The sequence below is a fragment of the Bufo gargarizans genome, chromosome 4 (genome assembly GCF_014858855.1).
Source record: "Bufo gargarizans isolate SCDJY-AF-19 chromosome 4, ASM1485885v1, whole genome shotgun sequence".
NCBI classification, from domain to species: Eukaryota; Metazoa; Chordata; class Amphibia; order Anura; family Bufonidae; genus Bufo; species Bufo gargarizans.
Genome location: NC_058083.1, coordinates 212,049,786 through 212,071,163, shown reverse-complemented (window position 1 = coordinate 212,071,163; position 21,378 = coordinate 212,049,786). Strand labels below are relative to the sequence as shown.

Here is a 21,378-nt window from a genome sequence, read left to right as displayed (position 1 = left end):
ATTGCTAAATTGGGAATTGTACTTCAACCCAGAACAAAAAATGTGCTTTGACGGACACTAAATATCTTGCCCAGCAACAACAGTACAGCTGTAACGAGAGATTTAGAGGGATTTAAATTTGAGGCCTAGTATTTAGGCGCTGGGTGACAGGTATGGGTTTAGTGACAGAATTAGACTTGGAAATACACAGTAGCGGGTGTGTGTGAAGTTATTCTGAATGACCCAATGTGCACCTTCAATATTATATACCCTTTTTGGGATAGATTTCAAATAGCTCTGATATAGCAGGAACCACTAAATTATGAAATTGCTAAATTGGGAAATGTACTTCAACCCAGAACAAAAAATGTGCTTTGACGGACACTAAATATCTTGCCCAGCAACAACAGTACAGCGGTAACGAGAGATTTAGCGGGATATAAATTTGAGGCCTAGTATTTAGGCGCTGGGTCACCGGTATGGATTTAGTGACAGAATTAGACTTGGAAATGCACAGAAGCGTGTGTGTGAAGTTATTCTGAATGACCCTATGTGCACCTTCAATATTATATACCCTTTTAGGGATAGATTTCAAATAGCTCTGATATAGCAGAAACCACTAAATTATGAAATTGCTAAATTGGGAATTGTACTTCAACCCAGAACAAAAAATGTGCTTTGACGGACACTAAATATCTTGCCCAGCAACAACAGTACAGCGGTGGGTAACGAGAGATTTAGAGGGATTTAAATTTGAGGCCTAGTATTTAGGCGCTGGGTCACCGGTATGGATTTAGTGACAGAATTAGACTTGGAAATGCACAGAAGCGTGTGTGTGAAGTTATTCTGAATGACCCTATGTGCACCTTCAATATTATATACCCTTTTAGGGATAGATTTCAAATAGCTCTGATATAGCAGAAACCACTAAATTATGAAATTGCTAAATTGGGAATTGTACTTCAACCCAGAACAAAAAATGTGCTTTGACGGACACTAAATATCTTGCCCAGCAACAACAGTACAGCGGTGGGTAACGAGAGATTTAGAGGGATTTAAATTTGAGGCCTAGTATTTAGGCGCTGGGTCACCGGTATGGATTTAGTGACAGAATTAGACTTGGAAATGCACAGAAGCGTGTGTGTGAAGTTATTCTGAATGACCCAATGTGCACCTTCAATATTATATACCCTTTTAGGGATAGATTTCAAATAGCTCTGATATAGCAGAAACCACTAAATTATGAAATTGCTAAATTGGGAATTGTACTTCAACCCAGAACAAAAAATGTGCTTTGACGGACACTAAATATCTTGCCCAGCAACAACAGTACAGCGGTAACGAGAGATTTAGAGGGATTTAAATTTGAGGCCTAGTATTTAGGCGCTGGGTGACAGGTATGGGTTTAGTGACAGAATTAGACTTGGAAATACACAGTAGCGGGTGTGTGTGAAGTTATTCTGAATGACCCAATGTGCACCTTCAATATTATATACCCTTTTAGGGATAGATTCCAAATAGCTCTGATATAGCAGGAACCACTAAATTATGAAATTGCTAAATTGGGAATTGTACTTCAACCCAGAACAAAAAATGTGCTTTGACGGACACTAAATATCTTGCCCAGCAACAACAGTACAGCGGTAACGAGAGATTTAGAGGGATTTAAATTTGAGGCCTAGTATTTAGGCGCTGGGTGACAGGTATGGGTTTAGTGACAGAATTAGACTTGGAAATACACAGTAGCGGGTGTGTGTGAAGTTATTCTGAATGACCCAATGTGCACCTTCAATATTATATACCCTTTTTGGGATAGATTTCAAATAGCTCTGATATAGCAGGAACCACTAAATTATGAAATTGCTAAATTGGGAATTGTATTTCAACCCAGAACAAGAAATGTGCTTGAACGGACACTAAATAACTCGCCCAGCTACAGCACTAGGGACAGATTTAGCTGGATATAAATTTGAGGCCTAGTATTTAGGCGCTGGGTGACCGGTATGGATTTAGTGACAGAATTAGACTGGGATATGGCCAAAAAATAAACAGACTATTGCTGGTTAAATGCACTTGGTGTGACAGCTTCACCCTGATGTAGGCTTTAGCCAAAAAACAACCACACCATTGAGGGTTAAATGCACTTGGTGACAGGCGCAGCTTGCCCCTGATTTTGTATATGGCCAAAAAATGAACAGACTATTGCTGGTTAAATGCACTTGGTGTGACAGCTTCACCCTGATGTAGGCTTTAGCCAAAAAACAACCACACCATTGAGGGTTAAATGCACTTGGTGACAGGCGCAGCTTGCCCCTGATTTTGTATATGGCCAAAAAATGAACAGACTATTGCTGGTTAAATGCACTTGGTGTGACAGCTTCACCCTGATGTAGGCTTTAGCCAAAAAACAACCACACCATTGAGGGTTAAATGCACTTGGTGACAGGCGCAGCTTGCCCCTGATTTTGTATATGGCCAAAAAATGAACAGACTATTGCTGGTTAAATGCACTTGGTGTGACAGCTTCACCCTGATGTAGGCTTTAGCCAAAAAACAACCACACCATTGAGGGTTAAATGCACTTGGTCGCAGCTTGTGCTGGCGCACCACAAGACACAAAATGGCCGCCGATCACCCCAGAAAAATGAGACTGACAAACGGTCTGTGCAGCCTAAAAACAGTGAGCAATTGAGGATCAGCAGCTCAATGATCCACAGCTGCAGATCGATCAGTTAATCAAGTCCTTTGGAGGAGTTAATCTGCCTAATCTCGCCCTACTGTCGCAGCCGCAACCTCTCCCTACGCTAATCAGAGCAGAGTGACGGGCGGCGCTATGTGACTCCAGCTTAAATAGAGGCTGGGTCACATGGTGCTCTGGCCAATCACAGCCATGCCAATAGTAGGCATGGCTGTGATGGCCTCTTGGGGCAAGTAGTATGACGCTTGTTGATTGGCTGCTTTGCAGCCTTTCAAAAAGCGCCAAGAAAGCGTCACAAAAGCGCCAAGAAAGCGACGAACACCGAACCCGAACCCGGACTTTTACGAAAATGTCCGGGTTCGGGTCCGTGTCACGGACACCCCAAAATTCGGTACGAACCCGAACTATACAGTTCGAGTTCGCTCATCCCTACATCACAGGTATCACCATGACCGAAAACACCCGAAGCATTAAAATACAAAAATATTTTTCCAATACGGTGATGAAAAAAAAGGGTCAAAATGGACAATTTAAATTTTTTTCATTGCTTCTCTTAGGGTATTTTCACACTTGCGGCGGGACGGATCCGACAGGCTGTTCACCCTGTTGGATCCGTCCTTTCGCTATTTCGCCATGCTGCTGGACTGCAGCTCCGTACCCATTGACTATAATGGGGACGGGGTGGAGCTCCGGCGCAGTACGGCAGTTCGCAGTGTGAGGCATCAAGTGAAATGTGTGCATACAGGGATATATACTGTATATACCCACCCCCTCATATCACATCAATTACCAAATCACGTCATACATATGCATTGCAACTTCCTAATCATGGTAAACCAATACATAGAAGTGGACCTCAGAACATAATAAGGATGTAGATTACACCTACTTACTCCAATCACCGTGCAACAATGATTTTGTGATTTTGCTACTGAGAGAAAAACATGTGATTTTGGCTACATGTACACGACCGTGTGCCCCCCGTGGCCCTATTGCGGCCCACATACATCGGATCCATAATGCACGGGCACTGGCCGTGTGCATTCCACATAACGGATCGCAGACCCATTCACTTAAATGGGTCCGCAATCACGGAGATGCGGAACGGAGGCACGGATTGAAACCCCACGGAAGCACTACGGAGTACTTCTGTAGCGTTTCTAGCCGTGCCTCCACACTGCAAAAAAGTAGCGCATGCACTACTTTTTTGCGGTGCGGACCGTCGGATGCGATTTACGGACCCCATTCAAGTGATTGCATTGCGGATGACAATTTGCGGAGCCCTAACGTTCGTGTGCATGTAGCCTTACACTAAAATGAGCACGCCTATTCCAAATATGAACTCGGAATTTGCCTGACACGTCTAGATTTTAACCCCTTAAGGACACTGGGATTTTCCATTTTTTGTGTTTTCGTTTTTCACTCCTCTCCTTACCATAGTCCTAACTTTTTTATTTTTCCATTCACAAGTTGTACTTTCTAATGGCACCATTTACGGTTGCATACCATGTAGTAGAAAACGGGAAAAAAATACCAAATGGGGTAGAATTGGGATAAAACGCAATTCTGATAAAGGTTTTATTTTATTTTTTTACACTGTACACTATGCGGTAAAATTGACCAGTTATCTTCATTCTCCAGGTCAGTACGGTTACAACGATAAAACACTTGTATAATTTTAATACTGAAAAAAAAAAAAATTGAGGGGAAAAAACTAATTTCTGACCCTACTTTTTGCTCAAATGTAAATAAAAGCTGAGATTTTTTTTTATCTTATTATCTTTTGGGAGACACCTATGTCATTTCCCGTCAAAAAATTACTTGCTGGTTGAATAAAAGTAACTTTAAGTCAAAATTTGTACTGACCCAGGGAATGAAGGGCACAGGTCAGTTTTGCCACAAATGGAACGCTGTGGGAACAAAACCCGTAAAATGGTGGAGGAATTAATTTTTTTCCAATTCCACCCCATTTGGTATTTTTTTCCTGCTTCCCACTATATCGTATGCCATATTAAATAGTGGCATTAGAAGGTACAATAAGCCCTCATACAGCTATGTGAACGGAAAAATAAAAAAGTTATGGCTCAAGGAAGATAATATTAAATTTGAAAAGAACAATAAAAACACAAAAACAAAAAAAAACTCTGGTATCCATAAGTTAAATTAAATCTTTCAGGCTGCAGGAGACCATGGGCCAGATTTTTTATGACTCTGACAGCTCACTCCACTTTCACATATGGCTAAAGTCGGTTTTAGCCAAGTCAGATTTATGATCGGCCCTTTAAGACTGTAATAAATGTGGTTGGACGGTAGCAGTTTATCCGTCAGTAAGCAGCTTTACAAAAGTGTGACTTTGCTCATTTATAGCACCATTATGTTTCTGTGTTTGTGTCACTGTGCTCTTACCTGGATACCGTCAATCCCCAGGGCTAGGCTGCGCAGCAATAGAGGGGAAAGTTGTAGGGGGTGAAGAATAAGTCGAGTCCAGTCTTGGTGAAAGTTCAACAGTTTTAGGCTACATGCACACGACCGTTGTGTGTTTTGCGGTCCACAAATTGCGGATCCGCAAAACTCAGATGGCGTCCGTGTGTGTTCCACAATTTGCAGAACGGCACGGACAGCCATTGATATAACTGCCTACTCTTGTCCGTTTTGCGGACAAGAATAGGACAGGTTATATTTTTTATGGGGACCACGGAACGGAGCAACGGATGCGGACAGCACACGGAGTGCTGTCCGCATCTTTTGCAGCCCTATTGAAGTGAACGGGTTTGCATCCAAGCCACAAAAACTGCGGCTCGGATGCGGACAAAAACAATGGTCGTGTGCATGTAGCCTTATGAATAAAATTGCTTCCAGAAAATATTCTGTCTTTCTCTTAGGCCTCTTGCACACGACTGTGTACTGGCCCGGCCCGAGCTGTGGATCACAAATTGCCGTCCGCAATGCACGGGCACCGACGGTGGGCCAGCCACATGCGGATCGTGGACCCATTCACTTGAATAGGGCCCGCGATCCATCCATTCTGCAAACAGATAGAACAAGTTCTATATTTTGTGCAACGGAAGCACGGAACGGAACACCACGGAAGCACTCTGTAGTGCTTCCATGGGGTTCCGTTCCGTTGCTTCCATTCCGCACTGCATCTCCGGACTTGCTGACCCATTCAAGTAAGTGGGTCTGCATCTGTGATGCAGAATGCACACGGCTAGTGCCCAGTTTATTGCGGAACCGCCATATGCGGCCCGCAATACGGCCATGGGAGCACTACGGTCGTGTGCAAGAGGCCTTAGTTCCAGCAGGTTTTGTGGTAAACTGGCAGGCACACTTGACTATTCTGCTTTCTCTCTCTGCTGTGCTAAACTCAGGCTTCATCTGATCACTGGACTCTATAGCGGTGCTGTACCTTTGGAGTGGGGTGCCTTTGACTGCAGACTCCCTTGCAATACTCTGTCTCTTAATCTGTAAAGAGTCATGGTGCTCTATGAACTGCTTCATTATGGAGACTCCTGCTGCAGGTGGGACGGCCATTCTCCTCACTGTGCCATCTTGCTTTGTCTGCTTCCAACTCTAGACCCGACTAGACTATAACTGCAACTCAACTAACTATCACTTCCTGCAACTTTTCCCTTGGTAGGAAGCAGGACTAGCCCACTTGTGCCTAAAAGGGGGGAATAGAATGGAATGTCTAAAGATCTATTTTCCATATCCACGGCCACCTGCTGGTGACCCAGGTACAATACATGAACATAACAGTTTTATACCAAGATTATGAATGCACAGTATAGGAGGTCCTGGAATAAATACACAGGTGACATTATTGTTAGCCTATTAGAGACAGTAGCAGGGTATAGGAATGGCAGTGCCACTCTGGAGTACTACATATGCAATTATGCTGCAGAAACGGATGTCTAGGTAAATCCTTGGCAACCATTATCGCCATACAAGTGAAAATGTTAGAGGTCTGTGAACGTCTCCAGAAGGACGTATATGCTACCCCACTGAAAAATATAAATGAATGCCTGTCTTTCAGGAATCCATGAAACGTATTGCAACCACAGCCTCTGATATTACTTGGGGGATAAATGCAACTGCAGGAAAATATCATTATGCGATGAGTGGGAAATCCTATGATGTTTTCAAGAAACATTTCCCTGACATGATACCCGATGTAAGTATTCATTTCAGTTTTAATTTGAAATTGTACAGGGAGTGCAGAATTATTAGGCAAATGAGTATTTTGACCACATCATCCTCTTTATGCATGTTGTCTTACTCCAAGCTGTATAGGCTCGAAAACCTACTACCAATTAAGCATATTAGGTGATGTGCATCTCTGTAATGAGAAGGGGTGTGGTCTAATGACATCAACACCCTATATCAGGTGTGCATAATTATTAGGCAACTTCCTTTCCTTTGGCAAAATGGGTCAAAAGAAGGACTTGACAGGCTCAGAAAAGTCAAAAATAGTGAGATATCTTGCAGAGGGATGCAGCACTCTTAAAATTGCAAAGCTTCTGAAGCGTGATCATCGAACAATCAAGCGTTTCATTCAAAATAGTCAACAGGGTCACAAGAAGCGTGTGGAAAAACCAAGGCGCAAAATAACTGCCCATGAACTGAGAAAAGTAAAGCGTGCAGCTGCCAAGATGCCACTTGCCACCAGTTTGGCCATATTTCAGAGCTGCAACATCACTGGAGTGCCCAAAAGCACAAGGTGTGCAATACTCAGAGACATGGCCAAGGTAAGAAAGGCTGAAAGACGACCACCACTGAACAAGACACACAAGCTGAAACGTCAAGACTGGGCCAAGAAATATCTCAAGACTGATTTTTCTAAGGTTTTATGGACTGATGAAATGAGAGTGAGTCTTGATGGGCCAGATGGCTGGATTGGTAAAGGGCAGAGAGCTCCAGTCCGACTCAGACGCCAGCAAGGTGGAGGTGGAGTACTGGTTTGGGCTAGTATCATCAAAGATGAGCTTGTGGGGCCTTTTCGGGTTGAGGATGGAGTCAAGCTCAACTCCCAGTCCTACTGCCAGTTTCTGGAAGACACCTTCTTCAAGCAGTGGTACAGGAAGAAGTCTGCAAGGTAAGAAAAACATGATTTTCATGCAGGACAATGCTCCATCACACGCGTCCAAGTACTCCACAGCGTGGCTGGCAAGAAAGGGTATAAAAGAAGAAAATCTAATGACATGGCCTCCTTGTTCACCTGATCTGAACCCCATTGAGAACCTGTGGTCCATCATCAAATGTGAGATTTACAAGGAGGGAAAACAGTACACCTCTCTGAACAGTGTCTGGGAGGCTGTGGTTGCTGCTGCACTCAATGTTCATGGTGAACAGATCAAAGCACTGACAGAATCCATGGATGGCAGGCTTTTGAGTGTCCTTGCAAAGAAAGGTGGCTATATTGGTCACTGATTTGTTTTTGTTTTGTTTTTGAATGTCAGAAATGTATATTTGTGAATGTTGAGATGTTATATTGGTTTCACTGGTAAAAATAAATAATTGAAATGGGTATATATTTGTTTTTTGTTAAGTTGCCTAATAATTATGCACAGTAATAGTCACCTGCACACACAGATATCCCCCTAAAATAGCTAAAACTAAAAACAAACTAAAAACTACTTCCAAAAATATTCAGCTTTGATATTAATGAGTTTTTTGGGTTCATTAAGAACATGGTTGTTGTTCAATAATAAAATTAATCCTCAAAAATACAACTTGCCTAATAATTCTTCACTCCCTGTAGTGTCAATGACTCAGAGTCATATAGAACAATTGAAGGGCACATGTCAGCAGATTTGTACCTATGAAACTGGCTGACCTGTGGCACGTGCACTTAGCAGCTGATGGCATCTGTGTTGGTTCATATGTGCCTGCTTTCCTGAGAAAAAATAGGTTTAATTATATGCAAATGAATCTCTAGGAGATACAGGGGTGTTGCCGTTACAAATACATTCTCAGCTCTCTCTGCAACTGCCACGCCCACTCCACTTTGATGACATCATCACTGCCTAGTTCTGTTAATCAAAATGAAGGGGGTGCCGCAGTTGCAGAGAGCAGAGCCTTTGGGTGTAACAGCAACCCCCCCGTTGCTCATAGAGACTCTTTTGCATATGATAAAACATACGTTTTCTCAGCAATGCTGGCACATGTGAACATGGGACCAAAACAGAGGCCTTCAGTTTCATAGGTACAAATCTGCTGACAGATGCCCTATAAACGTACACTTATCACTTCAAACCATATCATTGAGAAAATGTAAGTAATTATTTATCTGGACAAGATGAAAAATGATTGATGCATTGCAGCTTCCTTGCCCAGTCTATGCATATTATCTTGAATCATGAAGCCATGACTGCATGGGGAAAAAAGTGCTGTAATTAAGGGTGCATTCACAAAACCGCATTATTGATCCACATCCAATCTGCATTTTTAGTACATAGGATGCAGAGCCATTTCTTTTCAATGGGTCTGCAAGAAATGGGGACAGCACGCCGTGTGATGTCCGCATCTGTATGTCTGTTCCATAGCCTTGCAATAAAGATAGAACAGAACATGTCCTATTCTTGTCCGGTTTTGTGGTCAAGGATAGACATTGTTGCAATGGATCTGCAAAAGAAAACGGATGCAACATGGATGTCACACACACATCATGCATATGTTAGAAGAGGTTGTGTGAGTGATGCGTCCTCTTCAAAGTTTCTGTGCACGCTGCTTTCCTTGAAGCAGCGGTAGAGTGTAATTACACTTACAATTTTCCTTGTAGAAATACATATGGGTTTGATTTTTTCTTTTTTGTGGGATGAGTTTGTAATATCACCATTTCATGGTACACATATAATGTATTTCAAACCTGCCCCCCCAAAAAATAAAAAATAAAAAGATTTGTTAAGTTGAATAGAAAATAAATGCAAATCCAAAATGTTTTTTGGGTTTAATTTTTGGCGATAATATTTTTATTGAGTTTTTCAAAATAAAGCCCCCTTTCACACAGACGAGTATTCCGCGCAGGTGCAATGCGTGACGTGAACGCATTGCACCCGCACTGAATCCTGACCCATTCATTTCAATGGGGCTGTGTACACGAGCAATGTTTTTCACGCATCACTTGGGCGTTGTGTGAAAATCGCAGCATGCTCTATATTCTGCATTTTTCACGCAACGCAGGCCCCATAGAAATAAATGGGGCTGCATAAAAATCGCATCGCATCCACAAGCAAGTGTGCATGGGGTGCGATTTTCACGCATGGTTGCTAAGGAGACAAGGGATGTATGACCTGGGACCCCATTTACTTTATTATTTTCCATTATAACATGGTTATAATGGAAAATAATAGCATTCTTTAATACAGAATGCTAAGTATAGTGTCAATTGAGGTTTAAAGAATAATAAAAACATAACTCGCCTCATCCACTTGATCGCACAGCCGGGATCCTCTTCTTTGTTCTTCTTGAAGGAACTGCAAAAGGACCTTCGCTGACGTCATCGCGCTCACCATGTGGTGAGTGCGGTGACGTCAGTGCAGGTCCTGCTGAATGAAGATAGAAGGTCCTTCTATCTTCATTCATCAGGACCTGCGCTGACGTCACCACGCTCACCATGTGGGGAGCGCGATGACGTCAGCGAAGGTCCTTTTGCAGGTCCTTCAAGAAGAACAAAGAAGAGAATCCCAGCTCCACGATCAAGTGGATGAGGCAAGTTAGGTTCTTATTATTTTTTAACCCTCAATTGACTTTATACTTAGAATTCTGTATTACAGAATGCTATTATTTTCCATTATAACCATGTTATAATGGAAAATAATAAAATCTACAGAACACCAAACCCAAACCCGAACTTCAGTGAAGAAGTCTGGGTTTTTTGCAGATAGGATGCAGAACATTTCATTTCAATGGATCCGCAAAAAATGCGGACAGCACATTTCAAAATGCCTATTCTTGACTTCAAAATGGACAAGAATAGGGCATGGTCTATTTTTTCTTACAGGACAGACATGAGCACACTTTGTGCTGTCCACATTTTGTTTGTGGATCGGTTGTAAAAAACATAAATACCATTGTGTGCGTGAGACCTTAGGATACAGTCAGAGTAGAACAAAGGTCTTAAAGGAGTTCTCTGAGACTTTTCACTGGATAGGTCATCAGTATCTGATCAGGTCCCTCACTGATTCAGCTGCTTGAGAAGGCACTGGTGCTCGCTATAGCGCCACAGCCATCTCTCAGTTCACCATGTACAGTGCTATACATTGTATAGAGCAGTGATGGTGAACCTTTTAGAGACCGAGTGCCCAAACTGCAACCTAAACCCAATTATTTATCACAAAGTGCCAACACGGCAATTTAACCTGAATACCAATATAGTGTATATATACACCCATGCCATAAGTTCACCATCACTGGTATAGAGGTTGTGCTTGGTATTGCAGCTCTGCCCCATTCACTTCAATGGGGCTGAGCTGCACCTACGCCATGTGACATCACATGGCCTAGCCTTAGTTGTGAGAAGGCCATGTCACTACTGTGAGCACATATGCATTCTCAAACAGCTGATTGACAGGGTTCCCAAACAGACACTGATGACCTATCCAGAGGATAGATCATTAGTATTAAAGTTTTAGAAAACCCCTTTGAAAGGGTGAAGGTGTTCTTTTGTGGGTACTAATACTAAATGCTTACAGGTTGGTGCAGGCTGGCAGGACATGAGATGTTGTGGACAGACACAGTAGGCCGGAAGGATATGGTGTTTCTCACAAATATTATTTGGGGGGGTACTAGGCCTCTCACCTAGTTAAGCCAGTACTCTCTGCTCTGCACTGTTGAGGGGCAATCACCTCAAAACAGCTGTCTGTAGATGAGGTGCTGGTTTATTTAATTTAAATAACGCAAGGCCTATTTAAGGGGTCAAACATTGACTTGGTGGTATTAGAGGAAGAGCTTGTTAAGTGCTCGGTTTCAACAAATATTTTGTGGCAGGCAGACCTGAAATGAAAATATGAAAATTGTGACTATATATATATATATATATATATATATATATATATATTATAATGTGTATAATTAGAGTTTGTGTTGCAGATACTTCTTAATGGAACAATTTTTGGCCGAATGACGCCAAAACTAAAAACTGTCATCATAGAAGATTTGCAAAAAATTGAGTGAGTAATATATATTTTTTTTCTCTTCTTTCGCTAACCTAAAAGTAACTTAAATCTGATTTTTACATTCATTCCACAATATGTTATATTGATTTGGTCTCCTTTTTCATCTTATCCTGAATATTCCAAACACGTTTTGTTTGTTATAATGGGTCAACTCTCCTTTGATTCTATGTGCAGCTGCTTCTAATGTGTTAATCAGCTCTGCTACATGTGCTGTCTGTCTCACTCTCTGTTTGAGCAATAGGTTTACTAGCTTGCCAGGTACTGCAGAGTTGCAATAATCTGCTTGTATGCTTGTGTACTGGTTTCTACTTTTTTCCAGGATTCTGACTCTCTGCTGCCTGATCCGACCCATGCCTGATCATCATACTGACCCTGTCCTGACCTGCCTGCCCTGACTTTCACGGATTTCAGTTAGCTGTCAACCACACAGGGACTACTCCAGGAGGATAACTACCTGGTGGCTAGGGTTGTCACGATACCAAAATTTAGATTTGATTTTGAGACCATAAAAAAGTATTGCAATACTCAAACACCAAAAAAGCCATGTGCATTCCACATTTTATGGAATGTACGGCCCATAATCGAACAGTGACAAAAAAATGGCAAAGCGCACAGTTTTGTTTTTTTCCTGTTACAACGTTCACCGCATAAGAGATATTTTGTATATTTGAATATTTTGGACTTTTCGGACATGGAAATATATATGTTTATTTACAGTATTTATTTTTTATATATTTTATATGTAAAATTGAGAAAGGGGGTGATTTAAACTTAATATTTTGGTGTTTGTTTTTTTAAACTTTTTTTAAATTACTTTTTATTTAATAACTATTAGTTCCCTTAGGGGATAGAACCTGGGATCGTTTAATCCCTTATCCTATTCACCGTAATAGAGCTCTATTAGGGTAAATAGGACTTCACACTCTCCCTTCTGCCCTGTGCATTGTGCACACAGCCACAGGGAGCCTACAATGGCAGCCAGGACTTCAGTAGCGCCGTGCCTGCCATGGTAACCAATCGAAGCCCCGCAATTTCACTGCTGGGGCTCCGATCGGAACTGCCACTGCCACCAATAAGGAGGGGAGGAGAAGGACCCTGTGGCCACTGCCACCAATGACTTTAATACTGGGAGGTCGGGTGGACGCACTGCGCCACCAATAACTTTAATACTGGGGGGGGGGGGGGTTGGGAGGGCGCACTGCACCACCAATGAAGATAACTAACCTTTTAATATAAATACAGGTGGTGGGTGCTGTCAGCAGAATAACATACCCTGCACCGGACCTCTATGACAAGGTGCTGCGATCCGCGGCAGTTAACTCCTCAGGTGCGGCGGTGTATTAAACATTAGTTATCTTCATTGTTGAGTCAGTTGCCACAGCTTCTCCCCACCTCCGCCTCTCTTGCTTCTCATTGTTGGAAACAGCAGCACAATGGGGAGCTGCTGAGGAGAACATGGAGCACGCTGTTTGCGCACACCATGTTCTCTGATACTAGGCTTTTTGGTAAAAGGCAAATCCTGGTATCAAATCGATCCGGGTACAAAAGTATTGGTTGGTTATCAAAAAATCGATACCCGGTGCAACCCTACTGGTGCCTCCTCTGCAGTTGGAGGCCAGATCCCTGTATAGGGGTTAAAGTGTGAATACCAAGAGACTGCCAGAATAACAACCTTACGTGCAGACCAAAGTTGAACCAGTTGGTTAACACAGTGTTTCCGTACCAACTTATTGTAACATTGACAATTATCTGGTTCAATATTAGCTTTACTAGGAATACTATACTTCTATTTATAATGTTTTCTACCTAATTCTCAAATCTTGCATTTTTAATGCACCTATTTGGTAAGTTATTTGGGTTGAGTTAAGAAAAGAGCACTATTTTGTATGTTTTAACAATTTTTTATTTTTTTTTAGCTATTACGTTGGTATGTGTGGAGATGGAGCAAATGATTGTGGGGTAAGGTATTTTAGTATATAGTTCTTATGGGAGTCATTATATTGTCCCCTTTTTCTCCTAGGGAGGTATACCTTTATACCTATGTTGGACTGTGCCATGATGTGTACATTTTATGTTTTGATGTGATAAAACATCTTGATGCTTCTGTGTAACAACAGAGGCCCGCGGAGAATAGTATGGATCAATAACTTTAAAGGGAACCTGTCACCTCTACTATGCTACCCTCACTGAGCGTTTCTAAATGTTCATTGTGTTACCCTAAACATATAAATCACACTTTTCATTTCGTTTGCAGACAAATTCAAGTATTATGCATTTTTGTACTATCTGCCTTTTATGCAAATTAACATAAAAGAGTCATATCTTACTTGTGTGACCAGAGAAGAGTCATATTTTCAAGCTCTGACTCATCTTAGGGTAATTTGCATATGTATCAAATCGGTTTTTATACACAATAAAAGCACACAGAGCTATGGGGACTGGGTATTGCGGATGTGCTAGCGGCCATCTAGCAACCCATGTCCTCAGCTCTATACCCAAAATCCCGGTGACAGGTTCCCTTTAATATATGGATCCTAAACATGGTCATGTGTATGAAATTCATATATTTATCAATCCTGCCCATTTGCAAAAGTATTGCCTTTCAAATGTCCACAGTAAAATAGCTCTGGGCTCAGTTTCTACACATTTCATCTGAAACAAACCACAAAAGCTTCAGATTTGTTTGGCAGACACATTTTTATGGAATTCGGAATGAATATGAATCATTTTGAATTGATTCGCTCATCTATATTACAGACAGATTGCAGAATGAAAAACGACGAAAAAATTCCAGAAACAGGTCATATAATAGTCGGAAATATTGTTATCCCACACACTCACATAGCAGCTTAAAAAACAAACAAACCCTGAAACAACATTTACACATTAAACACAGATGTTCATTATCTGACATTTCTACTGAAATTCTTTCTGCCACAGTCAAAGTTGTAGTAAAAATATCATGTTAATGTGTTGATATACAGAATAGCAACAGCTTTAAGCATTCTTCATTTTCATTCTGTACAACTGTCTTTATACAAAATGTGTTTTTCCTATTTCTAGGCCCTCAAAGCTGCTCATGCAGGAATATCTTTATCAAACTTGGAAGCATCAATGGCTTCACCCTTTACATCCAACATCCCAAACATCGAATGTGTGCCCAAACTACTAAAGTAAGTTACTGTTACTTCACACCAGGGGTCAGAATCCTCAGGTGCTCCAGCTGACAACTACCAGAATCCTCATTTGACTTCTAACTTAAAAAGGAAAGATAAGATATACATTAATACGGTGGGGTAGGTTAAAGGATGACATTCTTTAAGGCAAAAATGTAAATGTAGCTGATGGTGATTTACAGTTAAACATGCTATACTGAAAACAATACATAAAGAAGTATTATTTTAAACTCCCTTTAAATAGACTCTATAAGGTAGTAAGGAATAGGATATACAAAAATAAGAAACAATCAATTACTGATGGAGTACTGTAGTGCTTCAGTTTCCCACACTCCAAAGACTTACTGATAGGGAATGCGGATTGTGAGCCTCATTTGGGACTAAGTGCTGCTAATCTCTGCAAAGCGATGCGTAATATATCAGCGTTATATAAGTGGGTATAATAATAGTAGTTTGTAAGGTTTAAAAAAGACACTTATCCTTCCAGTTCAGCCTGTTATTCTACAAGTTGATCCAGAGGAAGGCAAAATTCCTTCCCGACTCCAATCAGGCAATCAGAATAACTCCCTGGATCAATGACCCCTCTCTAGTAGCTATAACTTGTAATATTATTACGCTCCAGAAATACATCCAGGCCCCTCATGAATTCCTTTATTGTACTCACCATCACCACCTCCTCAGGCAGAGAGTTCCATAGTCTCACTGCTCTTAGCGTAAATAATGCTCTTCTATGTTTGTGTACAAACCTTATTTCTTCTAGACATTTTCAAGAGATGGGTATGGTGAGGAAAAGAACGTGGATGCCTTTTAGACATTTGATGGGAAATGGGGAATGTTAAAAAAAAAAAGTCTGTATTAATTTCAATCAATATATTCAATGTCATGCAATACTTAAAATATATTACTGGAACACATGCCAATAATTCCAATATGGTCATTTTGTTAACTATTTGGAATAGGAGCAATCTATTGGGGCAGGCATATCAAGTGGCTTTAGTTCGCTAGGAGATAGTTTGAATATCTTTTATTTACCTACATAGAATGAGAAGGAAAAAGGAAATAGGAAGCTTATAAGGGATGGGAGGGTATCAAAGAGCGCTGTATGCTTGTTCTGGTTTTAGTCATGTCCAAAGATGAAGAGTCTATTGATGAGCAGCACCACTACCTTGCCCATGTGACACTCCATATATTAGTAGGCCACGGCTGCACAGATTCAACACCCAGGCCAGGCCCATGCCCCAGATTACATCGGAATGGCGGAATCCAATCCGTATGGCCACATACTGGATCAAGGCATTTCTATGCTCTGCTAGACAAAGCCTGAGGACCTGAACCGTCCTGCCTCTTCCTCCTCTTTGTTAGGGTAAAGTTCAGGACTCCGATTTGCTGGCAAAGACAAGGCTGCACTTTAAACTGCAGAATCACAGCCAACTGATTAAACTTGAGGAAGTGATGGAGCCGGGACGCGGGCAGTGTTCCCTCTAAGCTGTGCAGGTGTGGTTTTTATTGTGCCGAGATTGCCGTTACCGGCTGAGGTGAGGTTGAAGGAACAGAGCACAGCAGGTGTCGGCATCCCAGCTGCTTAGGAGTCCATGCTCTGACTCGTTATATGGCTTGGGAGTCCCTGCCCTACAGTATGTCCATGTATGGAGTCAGTGCTATGGAGATGCAGGGGGTATCCCCAAGCATTGTCATTGTCACATTGCTACTATTTTTGAAGTGTTTCTGCTGGGATTTGAACAAACCATCTACATTAAAAGCAAGAGCCTTATCCGCTGTGCTACAGAGCCCAATGTTCAACTGCTGCAGCTATATTATGGCTAAAAAACTCAGTAATAGTTTCCCATGTATTTATATATATCAGTATCAAGTATCTATATATATATATATATATATATATACAGGTCCTTCTCAAAAAATTAGCATATTGTGATGAAGTTCATTATTTTCTGTAATCTACTGATAAACATTAGACTTTCATATATTTTAGATTCATTACACACAACTGAAGTAGTTCAAGCCTTTTATTGTTTTAATATTGATGATTTTGGCATACAGCTCATGAAAACCCAAAATTCCTATCTCAAAAAATTAGCATATCATGAAAAGGTTCTCTAAACGAGCTATTAACCTAATCATCTGAATCAACTAATTAACTCTAAACACCTGCAAAAGATTCCTGAGGCTTTTAAAAACTCCCAGCCTGGTTCATTACTCAAAACCGCAATCATGGGTAAGACTGCCAACCTGACTGCTGTCCAGAAGGCCATCATTGACACCCTCAAGCAAGAGTGTAAGACAGAAAGAAATTTCTGAACGAATAGGCTGTTCCCAGAGTGCTGTATCAAGGCACCTCAGTGGGAAGTCTGTGGGAAGGAAAAAGTGTGGCAGAAAACGCTGCACAACGAGAAGAGGTGACCGGACCCTGAGGAAGATTGTGGAGAAGGACCGATTCCAGACCTTGGGGGACCTGCGGAAGCAGTGGACTGAGTCTGGAGTAGAAACATCCAGAGCCACCGTGTACAGGCGTGTGCAGGAAATGGGCTACAGGTGCCGCATTCCCCAGGTCAAGCCACTTTTGAACCAGAAACAGCGGCAGAAGCGCCTGACCTGGGCTACAGAGAAGCAGCACTGGACTGTTGCATGTCATTCGGAAGTCAAGGTGCCAGAGTCTGGAGGAAGACTGGGGAGAGGGAAATGCCAAAATGCCTGAAGTCCAGTGTCAAGTACCCACAGTCAGTGATGGTCTGGGGTGCCATGTCAGCTGCTGGTGTTGGTCCACTGTGTTTTATCAAGGGTAGGGTCAATGCAGCTAGCTATCAGGAGATTTTGGAGCACTTCATGCTTCCATCTGCTGAAAAGCTTTATGGAGATGAAGATTTCATTTTTCAGCACGACCTGGCACCTGCTTACAGTGCCAAAACCACTGGTAAATGGTTTACTGACCATGGTATTACTGTGCTCAATTGGCCTGCCAACTCTCCTGACCTGAACCCCATAGAAAATCTGTGGGATATTGGGAAGAGAAAGTTGAGAGACGCAAGACCCAACACTCTGGATGAGCTTAAGGCCGCTATCGAAGCATCCTGGGCCTCCATAACACCTCAGCAGTGCCACAGGCTGATTGCCTCCATGCCACGCCGCATTGAAGCAGTCATTTCTGCAAAAGGATTCCCCACCAAGTATTGAGTGCAGAACTGAACATAATTATTTGAAGGTTGACTTTTTTTGTATTGAAAACACTTTTCTTTTATTGGTCGGATGAAATATGCTAATTTTTTGAGATAGGAAATTTGGGTTTTCATGAGCTGTATGCCAAAATCATCAATATTAAAACAATAAAAGGCTTGAACTACTTCAGTTGGTGTGTAATGAATCTAAAATATATGAAAGTCTAATGTTTGTCAGTACATTACAGAAAATAATGAACTTTATCACAATATGCTAATTTTTTTAGAAGGACCTGTATATATATATATATATCAGTATCAAGTATCATTTTATATTAGTTTTAGCAATTGCATTTTTTTTTGTAATTCTAAATTTGTTTTGTGCTATAAATTTGTTGTGTTGTTTGCACATTATTGCAAGATTTGGATCCCCACCTTTGATTTTGACCAGGGCCGCATTATAGGCCTATATGGTATTCCCTTTCATCCAAGTTGCACTTGTTATGCTCGTTCTTTCTTTCTTTCTTGTGTTTTTAGATCCATCTTGCCAACGCTTTAAAAAGAGAAGCACCCAAAGAATAGATTCGCAATTATCTGAGCTGTTTGTGGCCCTCACTTGTTTCCAGGACTCTCCTTTCAGAACTGCAAGCAGTGGACTTGTTTTTAAGATTTATATTAGTTTTAGCAATTGCATTTTTTTGTTCCAAATTTATTTTGTTCCATACATTTTTTTTGCAATTACAAAAAAAAATTCAATTGATACTTCTGATATATATGAATACATAAAACACATGAACTACTAATGAGGCTTTTAGCCATAATATCTCTGCAGAATTTTAGCATTGAACTCTATAGCTCAGCTCTTTCCATTAAATAAGCCTTAAATAAACAGGGTGTCCCAAACTGTGAAAAGTTAGATTTTAAGCCACACTCAAAACCACACCAACCTTTTTAACCTGTGTAAACTTGGCCAGTAAATTTTATTGAGAAAGGTTGAACCCTAACAGCACTTCCTTTCAGGACCTCTATAGGCCCACTCACTGCAGCAAGCCCAGTGCTCAAAATGTCAGGATGCTAGATTCAGGATGTTCTGTGAGGAGTGCGAACCTGGTGCTGCCTCCTCCTTCTTCTTACCACACTGCTGCGTTAGGGTAGAAGCTAGAATGGTTTGTGAAGTCACTGGTCACATTCTCCTCAATGATCACATGACCAAATGTGTATAGGACAGAGCTTTCTTTCCACATGTACTTCTTGAGCTTGTGGAGGTACTTTGGGAGAGAGGGGTTCTGTATGCCTGCAAGACGCATTCCATTGCTGTAGCTTTTACTGAGGGAGGGGAACTCATTCCTGTGTCATGAGGGGACATGTGTCGTATTCTGAGGGTCTTGATGGTGCAGATCTGTTGAGGAAGGCTTTATGGGGTGGAAATCTGGAATATTCTTGGGGCCATAAGGGGTGCGGATATGTGTGTGGGGCATTATGGGGTGTACATTTGTGAGGAAAGGGGGACATTTGGTGTATTCTGGGGCCATGAGGGTGCAGATCTGTGTGGGGGACTTTATGGGATTTAAATCTGTGAGGGAGGGCTGGAATCAACGGAATGTGACTGTGCTGTTGGTACATTATTACAAGATTTTAGGGCCCCACTTTTGATTTTGCTCAGGTCCACATTCTAGGCCCTTTATGGGACTCCTTTTATCCAAGTTGCAATTGGTTTGGTTCTCCTTTTTTTAATCCACCTTGTCAATAGGAAGGGGTGCAACGCTTTAAAAAGAGAAGCACAAAGAGTATCTGAGCTCCCTGTGGCCCTCACTTGTGTTTTCAGGACTCTCCTTTCAGAACTACAAGCAGGGGACTTGTTTTTAGGATTATTGCCCACTTCCAGTACTCAAATACACCTAAGTGGATGTGTGCTTGGAATCTGTTTCTGGCACTCTGGAGAAGAGCTGCAGACTCAAGTATTCTACCCCTCTGTTGATCTCAAGGACTCTGATGCACTAAAGTGCCACAGCTGGAGATTGTTTTATGCTTTAGTTCAAGATAGATAGCGCCCCTCTTTGGCACCATCATGGACTGGGCCCGCTTGGAGGCTAGCAATATGCCTCCCACTAGTTAGACCTGTTAGCCCATGCAATGTCTTTTTGCATAGGCAATTATGTCCCTAACTTGGTCTGCTCATAGCAATAGGTAGGAGGGGGGCAGCGAGAACTGTGACCTTGGACATCTGATGCAAGACAACTGTTATTATTTCCTATCCCCAATTAAGAGAGGCCACCTCTAGAAAAGAACTCTCTATTTTCAGATGCTACTAAGCAAAGAAGTAGAACTTTTATTAGGTTCTTATAATATTTAAAAAAAATGGACTCTAACTTTTTTTTTTTTCTTCTGGCACACAGAGAAGGAAGAAATGCATTCGTTACTGCCATTTGTTTGTTCAAATTCATCATGATGTATACCGTGAGTGCGTTTAGTATCCTGATACTTCTATTTTGGGTAAGAAAAAACTAGTCTATCAATATAAGTAACTTTATTTTAGCATAGTGCATATTTAGCAACATTTTAGAAATCGTACAAAATGCATGAAGGCACAGTGGCGTATATCAAATGTATAATAACATGATATAAGGATCTCACTGGGGCTACACTGCACGCAACATTGGATCTACTGTGACGTTTTCAAGTGGTGTTGTAGAGCAACACCTGGCATGTCGCAAGTGTTACACAACAGTCGCAAAAATACAAACCTGATGGATTTTGTACCACATATGACTTTTACTGCATTGACTTTAACCGCCTCCGGACCACCTGACGCAGGATCGCGGTCCGGAGGCGGCTGTCCCAGGCACAGTGACGCATATACGCTTCATCTCGCGAGACGCGAGATTTCCTGTGAACGCGCGCACACAGGGAGTCTATATGGGATGATCACCCCACTGTAAGGCTCCATTCAGACGTCCGTATGTGTTTTACGGATCCACGCATCCACGGATCGGATCCGCAAAACACATATGGATGTCTGAATTGAGCCTTACAGGGGGGTGATCACACCATATACACTCCCTGATCACCCCCTGTCATTGATCACCCCCTGTCATTGATCACCCCCCTGTAAGGCTCCATTCAGACGTCCATATGTGTTTTACACACATCCATGGATCGGATTCCCAAAACACATACGGACG

General features: G+C 41.7%; 1 protein-coding gene across 2 annotated transcripts in view; it reads left to right on the top strand.

Moving 5' to 3' along the window:
- Positions 1-21,378, top strand: part of LOC122935810 (probable cation-transporting ATPase 13A5) — a 285,360-nt gene that overhangs the window by 153,512 nt on the left and 110,470 nt on the right. For both annotated transcript variants that reach the window (XM_044291709.1, XM_044291708.1), the window contains exons 20-24: positions 6,711-6,848; positions 11,765-11,844; positions 13,767-13,809; positions 14,914-15,023; positions 20,593-20,689. In XM_044291709.1, the coding sequence (XP_044147644.1) occupies positions 6,711-6,848; positions 11,765-11,844; positions 13,767-13,809; positions 14,914-15,023; positions 20,593-20,689 (468 nt within the window). The remainder of the gene's footprint in view (positions 1-6,710; positions 6,849-11,764; positions 11,845-13,766; positions 13,810-14,913; positions 15,024-20,592; positions 20,690-21,378) is intronic.